Source organism: Tiliqua scincoides, chromosome 2 (assembly GCF_035046505.1).
Source record: "Tiliqua scincoides isolate rTilSci1 chromosome 2, rTilSci1.hap2, whole genome shotgun sequence".
In the NCBI taxonomy this organism is placed as follows: domain Eukaryota; kingdom Metazoa; phylum Chordata; class Lepidosauria; order Squamata; family Scincidae; genus Tiliqua; species Tiliqua scincoides.
Window position 1 is genome coordinate 2550691 of NC_089822.1, and position 14491 is coordinate 2565181.

Here is a 14491-nt window from a genome sequence, read left to right on the forward strand (position 1 = left end):
TACTACACTTTTTCTTTTGGACACCTTCTTTATTTCTTTCTCTAAGACTAAGTCAAGATCACCTGGAGCATTTGGTCAGGAAGGTGACAACATGACTCTGGTACTAAATGACTATTTGGGCCCAGTGATACCACCCACAGTGATTCTATGTAGGAGACAAGCCCCAAAGAGTGTCTTTTTACTTGGTAGCCATAAAGCATTGGGACTAGATGGATCTGTCTAGGAGTTGATGCTACTACTGAAAAGGTCCCTTTTGTAGCAGTCAGCCACAGAGCTTTGGACAGCAGGGACTACAGAGAGCTGACCTCAGAATTTGGATGGAGCACTTAAGGGATTAACTACAGGAAAAGACACAGGTTCCTGGTTCCCAAGCTGCATAGGATTTTAAATCAGTACCTTGAATTTTGCTCAGAAATGAGCAGGCAGTCATTGCTGGCTAATCAAAATTAACAACATGGTGGTGGTATTTTACTCTAGTTGAGGCTTTTAGGTGCTTTACAAGTTCAGCCCCATTTGTAACTGATGCTGAAGTTCAGCCTGGAGGTTACTTAAGCATGAATCACCACAACCAGTTCTGACTTTCTCAGGAAGGGACATACCTGTTCATGCTCCCCTGGTGTGAGCGAAAAGACATAGACATAGAAAAGGGAATTTTCCTAGTGACAATTTGACCCTTCATGCACTTATAGACAAATTAAAATGAATCCAGTTTTGTCAATCTCAGTCTAAGGACTTTCTGACTTCTGCTTAATTTCTAATGTGCTGTTTAAAACTTCTTGTCGTCCACTTCCCATTCCTAGAGATTAGTGTCTCAGTGTAGACCTGTGGATGATCATGCCACAAACCTAAACAATAGGCTCTTTAGAAGCAGAGTACAGAGACCTCACTTAAAAGCACGCAAAAGTTTTTTTTTCTTCAACAGGATTCTAGATGCTATGTTAAATGCTGCATAGTCCAAAGAATAAACTAGCTAGGCTTTCATACTTGCACAAGCTTGAGCAACCATCTGGTCAGGGCAGTCAGCTTAGGTGTTAGAGAAAACAGGAGAATAGCATTTGCGATCGGCTGCTTTCTGATGTGTCCTGTTGATCATCGTTGGTGTAATGAAGATTCCCTTTAACTTTATATAGTCTCTTTACTATAACCCTAGAGCTGTTGATTTCTTCCTCTGCCTAGTAGCAGCATATGAAGGGGCCAAAGTGGTGATGGTATGGATGGATATAATTCTGAAAAGTCTGCCTGGGACAGACCAACAATGACACCTTGCTGATCCTTCCCCTTTCGATGTGGTATGACATGGCATCCTTCCTGCATGGCAGAGTTCTCAGTCAGAGATCCCAAAATGTATTTATTAGCCTGTTACAGCTTTGCTCTTCAGGTCATGTCAGATAGGGTGCAAGTTAGTACAAGGTCTTCTGCAAAACTTTAGTTCTCTCTTATAGTCATCATTTGCCATAGTTCTGTCTTTTAAGCCTTACCATGTGGAGCTGAATACAATTATCCAAGCTGAATACATATCCAATTACAAGCAAAAATCCACTCATCCATTCATTACAACAATATAACAACAACAACAACAACAACAACATGGCATAAATGACAATTATAAATGGTTAGCACAAGTGAGTGTATTCTTCAGTTAAGAACATAAGAGCCCTGCTGGATCAGGCCAAGGGCCTATCTAGTCCAGCTTCCTGTATCTCACAGTGGTCCACCAAATGCTTCAGGGAACACACAAGACAACAGACATAGCCCACGTCCTGGTGCCCTCCCTTACCGTCTAGTGGGCCAACTGCTTATTTAGCAGGGTTCCTGCTTCTAACATATTTGAAGAAGCTTTTATTATTCCCATTAATATTTCTGGCCATGCGTTCCGAAAAGTCTTTCTTGGTTTCCCATATCACCTTGCTACTTTTCTTTTGCCTGAGTTTATGTTCTTCTTTATTCTCCTCATTCGGGCAAGACTTCCATTTATGGAAGGAAGCTTCCTTGCCCTGAACAGCCTCTCTAACTTGGCTTGATAGCCATGCTGGTATCCTCCTAGATTTAATCGAACCCTTCCTCCTTTGCAGTACACACTTACACTGGACCTCTAGCTTTAAACAGCTTTCACGCACTCTGGAGAGATTGGACCCTTTTAACTTTCCCTTTCAACTTCTTCCTAACTAGCTTCCTCATTTGAGGGAAGTCCACCCATTGGAAGGGTTTTTGTGTCAGATTTGTTTGGTGCTCTTCCCCTGACATGCATAAGAACAGCCCCACTGGATCAGGCCATAGGCCCATCTAGTCCAGCTTCCTGTATCTCACAGCGGCCCACCAAATGCCCCAGGGAGCACACAAGACAGCAAGAGACCTGCATCCTGGTGCCCTCCCTTGCATTGGCATTCTGACATAGCCCATTTCTAAAATCAGGAGGTTGCACATTCGCATCATGGCTTGTAACCCGTAATGGATTTTTCCTCCAGAAACTTGTCCAATCCCCTTTTAAAGGCGTCCAGGTCAGTAACCATCACCACATCCTGTGGCAAGGAGTTCCACAGACCAACCACATGCTGAGTAAAGAAATATTTTCTTTTGTCTGTTCTAACTCTCCCAACACTCAATTTTAGTGGATGTCCCCTGGTTTCTGGTGTTATGTGAGAGTGTGAAACTAATTGTAGCATGGTCACTGTTCCCCAATGGCTCAGTAACAATCGCATCTCTAACACTAATTGTATTATTAGTGTAACACTAACCCTACTAGTGTAGTTGTAACACTAATCACTGTTGCTAAAAGCACCTTCAACTTATGGAGTATCACAAGCTGTGAATTAATTCCTCCTGAGGAGTGCAACCTTGTCCAGAACAGCCTGAACACAAGCACTCCATATGGTTTTTTAATTTGATTTTTGAATTTATGTTCATACTTTTCAGGCAACAGCAGAACAAATTCGACTTGCCCAGATGATCTATGATAAGAATGATGCAGATTTTGAGGATAAAGTGAAACAGGTAAATGTCTTGGCCTGTCCCATTTGGGAAAGAGAGTTTGATTTCATATGCAGGACAGGTGAAAACAACAGAACTGAATAGAATGAAATCTCACCCTCTTCTCCTTGAAACCGTTTTCAGGCCTGCTCACTTGCTAAAACCTGTTTTCTAAAGCACCTTGAAACTTTATTTATTTATTTAGCGTATGGCAACCTTGAAACTTATCTGTAACCATGGGAATTAGAATCTATAAAACAAAAGAAAAAATTGGCAATTTTGGAAATTCTTATTATTATTAACAGTATTTATATACCATTTTTCAACTAAAAGTTCACAAAGTGGTTTACAGAGAAAAATGAAATAACTAATGGCTCCCTTTCCCAAAAGGGCTCACAATCTAAAAAGTTGCAAGAGAACACCAGCAGAAAGCCACTAGAACAGACACTGCTGGGGTGAGGTGGGCCAATTGCTCTGCCCCTGCTAAAAAGAGGAGCACCCCCTTGAAAAAGTGCCTCTTACCCAGTTAGCAGGGGAAAATCCAAACACTGTGTTTGATTTTGTAAAAGGGTCCCTAACATATGTGTAGCTGTGGTCCCAATTGTTTTGATTGCTTGTTTATTTTTCAAGTCTTATTGGGACTGAGTTGAAGCCAATCATTGTACTGTAAGAACGTAAGCCCTGCTGAATCAGACCAAAGGCGCCTCTAGTCCAGCTTCCTGTATTTCACAGTGGTCTACCAGATGCCTTAGGGAGCACACAAGACACCTGCATCCTAGAGCCAGTATCTCATCTGGCAGTCTGAGGTAACCTACCTCTAAAATCAGGAGGTTGCACATACCCATCATGGCTTGTAACCTGTGATGGAGTTTTCCTCCAGAAATTAGTCCAATTCCCTGTTAAAGGAGTGTAGGCCAGCTGCTATCACTACATCTTGTGGTAAGGAGTTCCACAGACTAATTGCACACAGGGTAAAGAAGTATTTTCTTTTGTCTAACTCTCCCAACACTCAGTTTTAGTGGCTTGTTCCCTGGTTCTGATGTGTTGTGGTTCTGGTGTTGTCTCTACTGTCCTTGCTTAGCTCTGATTTTAGAGAGTGATGTGCTTGTGTCTGGTCTCTTTGCTGTCATATTTATTTGAGTTTGAATGTATTCAGGTCCTGCACACAACTCTGGTTGCATCTAAAAGATCTGAGACATGGGGAGGCCACATGTAGCTTATAGTGCCTCGGAAATCCTTCTGAAACACACTTCTGGTATAGCGAAAAACCAGAAGTCCCTTTCAGAAAACTCTGGTAAGCCTTTTGTAGTGTGGGGAAGCAGCTTGTGATCTCCCCACATATCACAAAATGTGCCAGAGCCTTCTGAGATGCACTTCTGGTTTAGCGTATCTTGCATGTAACAGCAGTATCCTTGTTTAATGAACTATTTAGTTGTGTTTTGTATTGCTATACACCCTGAATCTCTGGGATGTTCTAGAAATGATTTTTGAAGCTGTGTATTTTCAAGTTCATTTTCTCTGTTCTTGCCTAGACTTGTCATGGTTGATTTTAGGACTTTTTAATGTACCCTCCTGGTGTGTGTGTACATTAAAAAAAAATTTCCCCTTGTTTTTTCTAGCTTATGGAAGTGACTGGGAAGAATCAGGATGACTGCATCGTGGCTCTACATGACTGCAATGGGGATGTGAACAGAGCTATCAATATCTTACTGGAGGGAAATTCAGATACAGTAAGCACTAATTTAGGACTAGCACTAGCTTAATGCTTTTTTTAAATGTAAAAGTTGACTTTGAGCCCATGTGATCTTCTCACCTTTTGTGGGAGAACTTGATTGTTGCCAAGGCTGGAAAAATTCATCAGGATCTTTTGATAGCTGAAAACATTTAAGACTCCCTGGTGCTCAGATTCCCCCTCTACTCCCAGCCCTGTCGGTTAACATTCATTCTGTAAATGGCAGGAAATTAAGGGCCCAATTGTTTCCAACTTTCCAGCTCCGGTGTAGCCAAAATGCACTCCTGTGGTAAAGGAACACATGTTCCCATACCTTGAGAAGGCCCCAGTGATTGCCCCTCTACTGCAGGATGCAGCACACACCCCACTAGCACAACTGCACCAGCACTGGAAAATTGGATAGGATTGGGCTCTAAATTGTTCCTTAGTTCAGAGTTCCCAAATTGTGGGTTCATGACCCCCAGTGGGTCCCAACCCAGTTTTTGGTGGGTCATGAAACTGCAGTTAGCTTAGACTATGACTAGACAATTAGACTACATGCATCAAAGTTAAACAATCTGCTGCTTGGGGGGAACCCTATGGCCAAATAACCTTTACAGCCACTGAGGCTTGAGTGAGTGGAAAGCTTTTCTTTTAGGTCCTGATACCAGAAAGTTTGAAAACCACTGCCTTAGTTGATTATTTCTTCCTTACAAAAGAGATGCCCTTCAACTTTGAGTGCAACTTGTATGTAGCAGCATTTGCTTTTTGCAGAAGTGTATTTTCCTCTTTAGTTTCTTGAAGGTCAAGTGCTAAACCTAATCCAGGGAAATTCTGTGTAGAGTTCTCCTCCTGATCTGCTACCAACATTGTTGTATAATACAATTTCCTTTGAACAAATTTAAGGTTCTCCCTAGCTTGGGGAGCTTGTATCTCAGCTTTTATACAAGTGAGGATTGGATGAACTGCAGGTCTGTCTGCCCTGGTGAAATAAGAGTGCTTACCTGATTGATGGCAGTTTGGCAGCTACTCCAAAGTTATCTGTGTCTGCTTAAGGATGGACACTCTTTAATTCTTGATATCTGCTAGCTTGATTCTGTAGTTTGAGAATCTTTGCAAATATTCAGTTAGGGTACTTTGTAAGTTAATTTGATTGCTGTGGTGCAGGTCTGAAAATGTAATTCATTTTTTAAGTCAATAAGTAACCTACTTAATACCTCAAGAAAGCTGAATTTTGTGACCTGCATACATGATGCATATTTGAATAATTTTTCTGTCACAGTTCAACTCCTTTATTGGCTTGTTTAATTCAGATTTTACTTATCCAGGAGGGGATGGGGCAAGGAATTGTGCAGGAGACCCAAGTCTCACCCCCAGTCTTATGAAGCTACATCTGATTCCTGAGACAGCAGCGTACCTTTGGCTAGGAACTTGCTACTTTTTAAAATCATTAAATGAAAGCTGAGATTGTGGGAAATTTAATTCTCTGTCCATTAGTTGTGTATTGTTCTGTTCTTCCTTGCTGCATAGAAATATGTGCTTGCCAAAGTCATGCTTACCTTAGCTTATCTTTGCCAACCATAAGGGCTAGGAACTTTCTGCTTTTTAAAATGATTAAATGAAAGCTGAGATTATGGGAAACTTAATCTTATGCCCTTTAGTTGGGTATTGTTCGTTTTTCCTCGCAGTATAGCTACAGCATACACTCAGCCCTTCTTCTGACTATTGTGGTCCAATGTGTATGGAGCAAGAATTGGCAGCCTTCAAACTTATTAGGATAGTAAAAATCCAGCACCATCTGAGTCAGTGCTTCCCAAATGTTTCATTGCCAGGACCAACCTTTAAAAATGACAATCTTTTGCAACCCACTAAAAGATATATAGAAGGAAATAGTTTTTATTAATAAATTATTTTTATTTGTTAATAAATTTATTAATTATTAATGGATAATATGGGTCCTGTGCTAAAACTGAAAAAAATGTGACATTTTAATTTTGGGGGTTTGAAGATTACCACTGGTTAGGTTTCCAGCTAATGATTTTCTTCTGCAAACTGGGCAAGGATGCTTGAAATTTTTTTTTAAATATTCCCAAAACTTTTCACGACACACCAAAAGTCTGCTGTTGGGTCCTGATCCACAGTTTGGGAAACACTTGTCCTGCATGACTGGGATGCCTTCTTTTGCTTACTATTTGCATTCCAAATTAGGGGAGGAAGGATATGTAGAGAGAGGGATTCTCTGGTTCTCATGGTCTCTTGTGAAGTCTTGCCAGTAGAATGAAACTGGAGACTGCCCAGACTGGAACTGTCTAAACTTATTCAAAACATTTCTGTTCTGTGCTCTTAGGCCTTAGAGTCTCAGAGCAGGTAATGGTACTCCTTTAAAATACAGCAATAATGCACAAAAATGTAGTATAAAACCAAAGCAGGAAACGTTTATTTAAAAAGATTTGTATCATGACTTTTCCTAAAATCTCAAGGCTGCCAACAAAATTCATGACAAATATAGAATAAAAGTTCAAAGAATGCTAAAATTCAAAACAATGAACCAGTAAAATATTTTATTTTTAAAAAGGTTATACCATGCCCCAGACAGCTTACAAAATGCGATAACCACACAAATCAATAAAAGTATGAAAAAGGACAAAAATAGAACATACAGGTGGTTCGTCATTTTTTACGGGGGTTCCATTCCCAGAATCCTTGTGGATGCTGAAAACCATGAATAACGATATCCATGATTCAGGGCACCTTTACCTCTTCAAAAGCGAATGGAGCTGTGCTCAGGTTGCTGCTGGAAGTGACCACCCAGGGGCATTAGAAGTCATTCTGTGCATGCACAGCTTCCCCAGCCCTCAGATCAGCCTCTGGAGGTGACCAGAGCACAGCTCTGGTTGCTTTTGGAGGCTTCAAATTGAGCCATGCTTGACTTAACGTGAGTCTGGGGACCTGTGTTGAACCAAATCTGCAGATAGAAAATCTGGGAATAAGAAGCTCAATCTACACAAAATAAAAGTAGTTAGGGCAGCAGTTCAGTTCAAACAAAATAATTAAAAAGTTTTATAGATGGTAATGTCAGGTTGGAAATTTTTGTGCAAGATGACAGCCACTGAATTCTGTTTGAATTATTTTGTGTATTCCTTCTCCATCCGAATAGACTTCGTGGGAGACAGTGGGTGGAAAGAAGAAAACTCTTGGAAAAGAGAGTTCAGAAAACAAAGAGAACAGAGAAAAGCGAGGGGACAGAGATGTGAGCCGAGGACGAGGAAGTTCCAGCAGACGAGGAAGAGGGGGAAGCTGTGGTCGAGAATGTGAGCCCTGACATCTTGCTTCTAGAAGTGTGGCTGCTTTCATTTGCCTTTGTTTGCTTAGGACTATTTGTTGAGCTTAAATTGCTCTATTTTTGTAGGAGAGTTTTGTATATTTTTGTCAGAAAGTCTCAGATATAATACAGGTCTAGCCTTGTTATACACTGATTTTTTATACACGGATTTGACTCAACACAATGGCTCCTGCAAATGAGAAGGAATATGCTTATACCTGGAGAAGGGAAGAAATGCATCCCTTAAAATCACAGTTTAAAAAACTTTTTACTGTTGCAGAGGGACAGTCATACAAGTGATTACAGGTATAACCTAAGTATCCACAGATTTTTCTATCCCAAAGGTGATGAGAGGGGCTCTTTAAATTAAAGGAAAACAGTCATTTACTAATACCAGGGAGGGCAGCCGGGGGCTGACAATCCATCAATCTCTCTCTGCAGGTTTCACTCCTCCCTTCCCCCTGAGCACAATTATGATCTTCTCCATTCTTTCCCCCTTGCTGGGGCTCCTGGTGAAGGGAGGGATTGCTGCCTCCTAGTGAAGCCTAAGCTCCTGGAGAGAGACTGATTGACTCTGTGTGCATTACAAAGGTCAGCAAGGCTGTTTTTAAATCACGAAAGAAACTTTGTTTTTTTTAATTGATTTGCTGGAACCCTAGAGAATGATGAGACTCAACCTGTACTGTGCACAGAGTATTTTTTATTTGGCAAGTTTGTTGTGGGGGAACTTGAAACTGGCTTGGTTTCAAGGTGTCTTATTCCCTTTTAAGCAAAAACAAGAATATTTTGCCCATTATGTATATGTGAAAAGGGAGACTAAACATTATCAGAGTTGTAACAAAAGCAATGAAAGGAATTTTATTTTCAAGATGGCAGCTTATGCCAAGGCTTAGATGCAGCACTATTAGCTCTGTAGGCATCTCAGTGATGTGAAGTTTAAATCAAAAAAGAGAACAACAATTTCAAGTCATCCTTGTGCCTTCTCAGAACCTCTCATCCTTTTCACTATTGCTGCATGATTTTGCCTCACAGCTGGAAAATGTCTGAATGGGGGGAAGGAACAGATGGGCAAGGTAATAAAACTGTTTTCATTAATAGTTTAAGATTCAAATATCTTTCTTTGTGTGTGTCTCTGCCTGTGTCTAGTTAGAGCAGAGGAGAATGGAGTGGACAGCAGCCAAGGGGATAGGCCTTCTGACCGTGGGAAGCGTGGCAGAGGGAGAGGTAAGGTGAACTTAGAGAGAGAGAGATTCTGTTTGTCTGTAATGCTTGGGGCTACTTACAGTTACACTGCACAGTGTTTTAAATTAGGGCATGCTAAGATTTTTTTCTAAGACTTTCATTAAATAAAATCCTTTGCAACAATTCTGGGAGAGATCTGGAGAGGCAGGAGACACAAACTCCCAACCAGTATGGCGTAAGTGAGTCAGACTAGAAGTGGAAAAAACTCCCCCCCCCTTCCAACCAATGATCTTGGATTAGGTTTTCACTCTTGGTCTAGCCTCCCTCAGGGTTGTTTCAAGGATAATGTGGTGATGGAGAGAACTGTATGTGCCTCCTTGAGCTCCTTTGAGGATGGGCAGGATAACAATAAAATGAGGTAAATTAATAAAGTCATGTAGGGACAGTAGATAGTTCCTGATGTTTGTTCTTGTTCAGGTGCACGTGGACTGAAGAGCTTATGGAGGAACTGAAACAGTGCAGGGGAAAGGGTGCTTTTCTCTGGAAGCCCATGCTGTTGAGCTTAAGCATGCTACACAGCCTGCTTAAGAATGTTCTGATAAGTTACTGTAAATCTGCACTTTCCCATGTTGATGGTGCGAAATCACCCTAAAATAGCAGCAGTTAAAGGGAGTCTGTTTTCAGAGTTGCCATTCAGTTTTATAGATAAAGCATATTCTCTCCCTTTAAGAAGTGAAATATATTGTGAAAGCTCTTCTTGTCTAATGGGAGCCTAGTTAATTCATTTGTCTTCAAGACTTAGTTACTTGTGTGTGTGTTTTTGTGTTTAGTTCCTAAAACCATTGGCATAAGACGTATTTTGGATCAGCTTTGTCGGACCCAGTATGGATGTTCCTGGCTTTCCTGGCCTCTAGGAGTAATCATGGACTTTGTGTCAGACATGTTGACTTGCACTCCCTTTACATAGTTTCAGACTAGGGCAATTGTGAAACTGGCTTATATGGAATAATTTCCTAGCAATCTTTGTTTAAAAGACAATTGTTTGATTTAAAAAGCAAGTTGTTCTGCTGGTGGCCCGTGTATGGACACTGAAGAAGGTTGCAACGGGAAGAAGCTGTGCAGGGGTTAAAAACCAATAAAAACTTGGTAGTGATAAGAGTTGTGAATCTGGAACAGTGTTTTGGAGTGAGGGAGGGGAAGGGGGAAATAAGACCTCCTATCCTTTCCTACCTGTCATCCCATTCTGTAGGCTTCCCTCTTTGTAGCTGACTGGGAGCTCCACTATTGGGACAAGGACCTGGGAAAAGTATATAATTGCCTAGCAACAGTACTTTAAGACTTAAGCAAGCAATGAGAGTATTGCTGCTGGGGTGTATGTTATGCATAGGTTAAAATCTAGACCCAGGTCTGAACCAATTTGGGAATTGCATAGTTTCTCTGCAGCTGTAAGAAAGGAGGCAGTTGGTTGGGTAGAAAGGAATGTGTTATCTGTCCTTTGATTGCCAGGGAGGATAGGTAGCTAATCGGAAGAGAGTGTGCTCTTAGCAAGTGAAGATTTGCTCCAGCTGTGTGATTCCAGTATGGGAGGGGTAAGAACAGGAGCATTAAGAACCAGCCTCTTCAAGAAGTTTCCAGCCATTAAGCAATCTGGTTGGCTTGTTCAGAAGTCATTTTAAAGGGATAAAAGAGGACCCCAAGTGGTGTGGTGTGAGTTTCCCTTGGGCAGAGAGTCTTGGGACCACCAAGACTTTAATCTCAAATTGATTTTCAGCCTAGTACAACATCTTAAATGCATCTCCTGTTTTGAAAATACAAATGTGTTCCTGATTTCTTCTGTGTGCATTTTGGGTTATTATTGGAGATGAAACTGAATTTACTCTAGAATTGGTAGGAATTGGCGATATTAGACAAAGGAGTCTAATGGCCTAAGCAGCCTCAGGTGTACATTGAATCATCTCATGCCTTTCTGACACAAAGTGCAGATTGTTAGGGTTTATCCAGCATATTCCCTTCTTCCTTTTCAACCCTGTGTGTGTGTGAGTGAGACTTATTCTGGGATGGTCCTAAATAAAGTATTGCATTATCTGGTTTTGGATTGAGGCATTTAAAGTATTGGCATGGTTTATCGATGGAAACAACAGTGTAATGTCATGCCATTTGCTGGCCTGTTCTCAGCTGTCCTTCTATTCTGAAGCTATCCACAGCCATCCTGCTGTGGCCTTTCTGTATCCACAGTGGCCATTCCTGACCTGTCGGTCTGAGGCCTTGTACCCCCCCTTAGGAAATAGTTAACCTTACTGGTCTTGGTTGTGCTCCTCTAGTGGACATCTAGCAGCAATTTAATATATACAGATAGTTGCATGTGTTCGCTACATTTATCAAAAGAAAAGGGATAAAACACTCTAGGTAACAACACATAAACACCTCCTTATATTGAAAACTTACCAATGAATGCACATGTTGACATGATTCCAGCTTCTAACCCAAAACACTCCACATAATCTGATGTCTCTAGAAAAGACCTTCAATACAACCACATTAGCAAATTCCATAAATTAAGGATGTCCTGTTTGAAGAAATACGTTGTCTGTCTCGGATCTCCTGGCAATCAGTTTCACAGGATTATTCCTGGTTCTAGTGGTGAGAGAAAGAGACATTCTTTTCTGCACAGTTCCTCAATGCAGCATATGAGTGAATTGGAGGAGCTGCTGATGCTGAAAGTGGAAAATTTAGGGGAATAATTGTAGTCTTTGCATAGGATGTGCTGCTAGACGGACACAACAAAATTTATCTCAGTTGAATGTGTGGTTTCTATTGGACCAGGTACACTCAACCTTGAATATTCAGATCTTTGTAACTTTACGTTGAGACTGTTATGGACTCATATTGGTTTGATATGATGTTAATTTGCTTTCCTCCTTGATACTTGTAAAGAGTAGGAGAAAAACTTGTCTTACTATAAATCATAATCTGATTTTATTTTTCTGTATACAAAGAGTTGGCTGCTTCTGAAGGAAGCAAGTCAAAGGAAGAGAGGATTTTGCTTAATCTTACTAATCCAAGCAGGTTGCTTTGTTGAACCCTCTGGGCTTAAGGTTTAGCCTGTCCATGTGATACTATTAAGCAAGACTCTTTCTTCCTATAGGATTTGGACGTGGCAGAGGAAGAGGAGCAGGGAGATTTTCAGCCCAAGGCATGGGGTAGGTTTTTACAGCATACGGAGTGAGAGATAATATAGAAACTTGGAGGACCTGCCCACACTACTGAACAGATATAGAAGGAAATTACACAGATCTCTGCAATTAATTGAAAACTGGACTAAATGCAGAGTTTGACTGTGTGTGCCCTGATACCTGGAAACTTGAAAGGTCCCTGGCTGTGAAAGACCAAATCCAAGGACATCAAAACCAGCTCTACTTCAGATACCAGGGAAACTCTTCTGAGAATTCAGTGAGAATTGCAAAAACAGAGGGTTTGATAACATCCTGTGGCTGCCTTGTTGTCTAAGGTTAGGGCAAGACCGAGATGAGTATTGGCTCTGTCAAAGATGTCCCGAAAATCATCATCTTCACTGATTATGCCTTTAGCCATCTGCTCACTAGTGCTCTCTAGCCCCTCTTAACATTTACATAGTTGCTGAAGCAGATATTAAAAATAATAGCCAAAAGATATATATCTATGCTGCGGATGCTACAAAGCAGAATTCAGGCATTTTATTTGCTGGGTATGTGTTGTCAATACCATGTGCATGTCCTCTAGGGAAATGTTGTGGACCTTTGTCAAAAAGGCGTTTCAGATTGGAGAAACAGCTTTTAAAGAGCTGCTTTTCATGCACTCTGTTTCAAGTCTTTCAATGCACCAAAGGCTTGCTCAAAGCTACACTGTAGAAAACACAGGGGGTCCCCATATGCACAGATTCAGTTATCTGTGGATCTGGTCTGCGGGCTCCTCTGGAGGGACCCTCTGGAGGGTCCTCTGAGCCCAGCAGAGCTCGTGGCATCCACAGCCTCTGCCAGGTTCAGAGTGAACCCTAGAGCTCAAAATACCTGTGACGTTTTTAATGTCTTATAAGGAGACCCATACTTCCTTGTTCCAAACTTACAAGAATGCAGGATTGCCCTTATTGGATGTTGTATCCACCTTCTGAGTCATAGGTATCTTGCATTTGGACAGTTGTGGGATCTCTCAGTTCAGACTTTTTAGTGAGGAAAGCAGTGAGGGAGTTCAAGTCCACAGATCGCCTTGCAGGTGAGGATGGAATGTGTGTTCAAATCCAGTCCTGCCTTCACACTGCTACAGTTTCCAAGGTGGCCAGTAAATGTATAAAATATATTCACTTATTCACACATAAGTGCTTGACAGTAACAAAATATCATACCATTAATAAGTGAAAAAATTGGAAAAATACAGTGAAAAATTTCTGGGTAACTAGCAGCAGAGTAGCATCACCAGAAAACCTGTACCAGCTGTAAATAGCAACAACAAACAATGGACAACAAGTTTCGATATTGGAGCATTTTGGGTTAGGGATGCTCAATCTGCACTGAGAAAAACCAAATGCTTCTGAAATTGGCTTGTGTTAGGTGACTATGCATATAGACTTGCCTTTTCTGTGCATTACCTAATGGACCCTACTGTTCTTATGGGGTGAGTTTAAAAGCATATCATCCTTTTATTTTTTTTAACAGCACTTTTTAGGGTAAAAGTTCTAGAGGGCTTCCCTAGGGCTTAGAATGCCATGTAAGACAATGAAAATGTTACTTATGTTTTTACGATAAAACTGGAAATAACATTTTTCAATTTAACTGTTATTCTGAGGCCCGCATCCACAGGTGGATGCGTGCGGCCTCTGAGGGGCTCAAAAGACCCTTCAGAGGGTGGAGGGCATCCCTCCTTATCCACTGATTCAGCTATCCATGGGGGGGGTGGGTTCCATTTGGGAACCCTTGCAGGTACAGGGCAATGTCAGTACTTGCCAATTTTTTGTGACATGATAAATCAATTGCATGCACTGCTAAATTTAACAAACCATCCATTCTTGCACTGTTAAATTTCTTGCATTGTTAAATTTAACAAAATATGTCAATGAAGACACCAAACTATTTGCATAGTTAATAAATAGCAAGGTACAGGCATCCCTCCCCCATGTTGTTGGGAGATCTCTTTCAGGGTCCCCCACACGGATACAGAAACCATGGGTTTGGGGGAACCCTATATCTACCCCCACTGCTCATTAATGTTGTTTAGATGCTTAGTGGGGTGAATTGTTTCTTTTACAGGACTATAAGCATGCAAGCTTATAGTGTGTG

The 14491-nt window shown here is 41.1% G+C and overlaps 1 protein-coding gene across 1 annotated transcript in view; it reads left to right on the forward strand.

Moving 5' to 3' along the window:
* The window catches only part of UBAP2 (ubiquitin associated protein 2), a 75842-nt gene that overhangs the window by 20182 nt on the left and 41169 nt on the right, over positions 1-14491 (forward strand). Inside the window, exons 3-7 of the mRNA XM_066613443.1 lie at positions 2914-2991; positions 4587-4697; positions 7836-7989; positions 9147-9224; positions 12328-12382. Coding sequence (XP_066469540.1) covers positions 2914-2991; positions 4587-4697; positions 7836-7989; positions 9147-9224; positions 12328-12382 — 476 coding nt within the window. The remainder of the gene's footprint in view (positions 1-2913; positions 2992-4586; positions 4698-7835; positions 7990-9146; positions 9225-12327; positions 12383-14491) is intronic.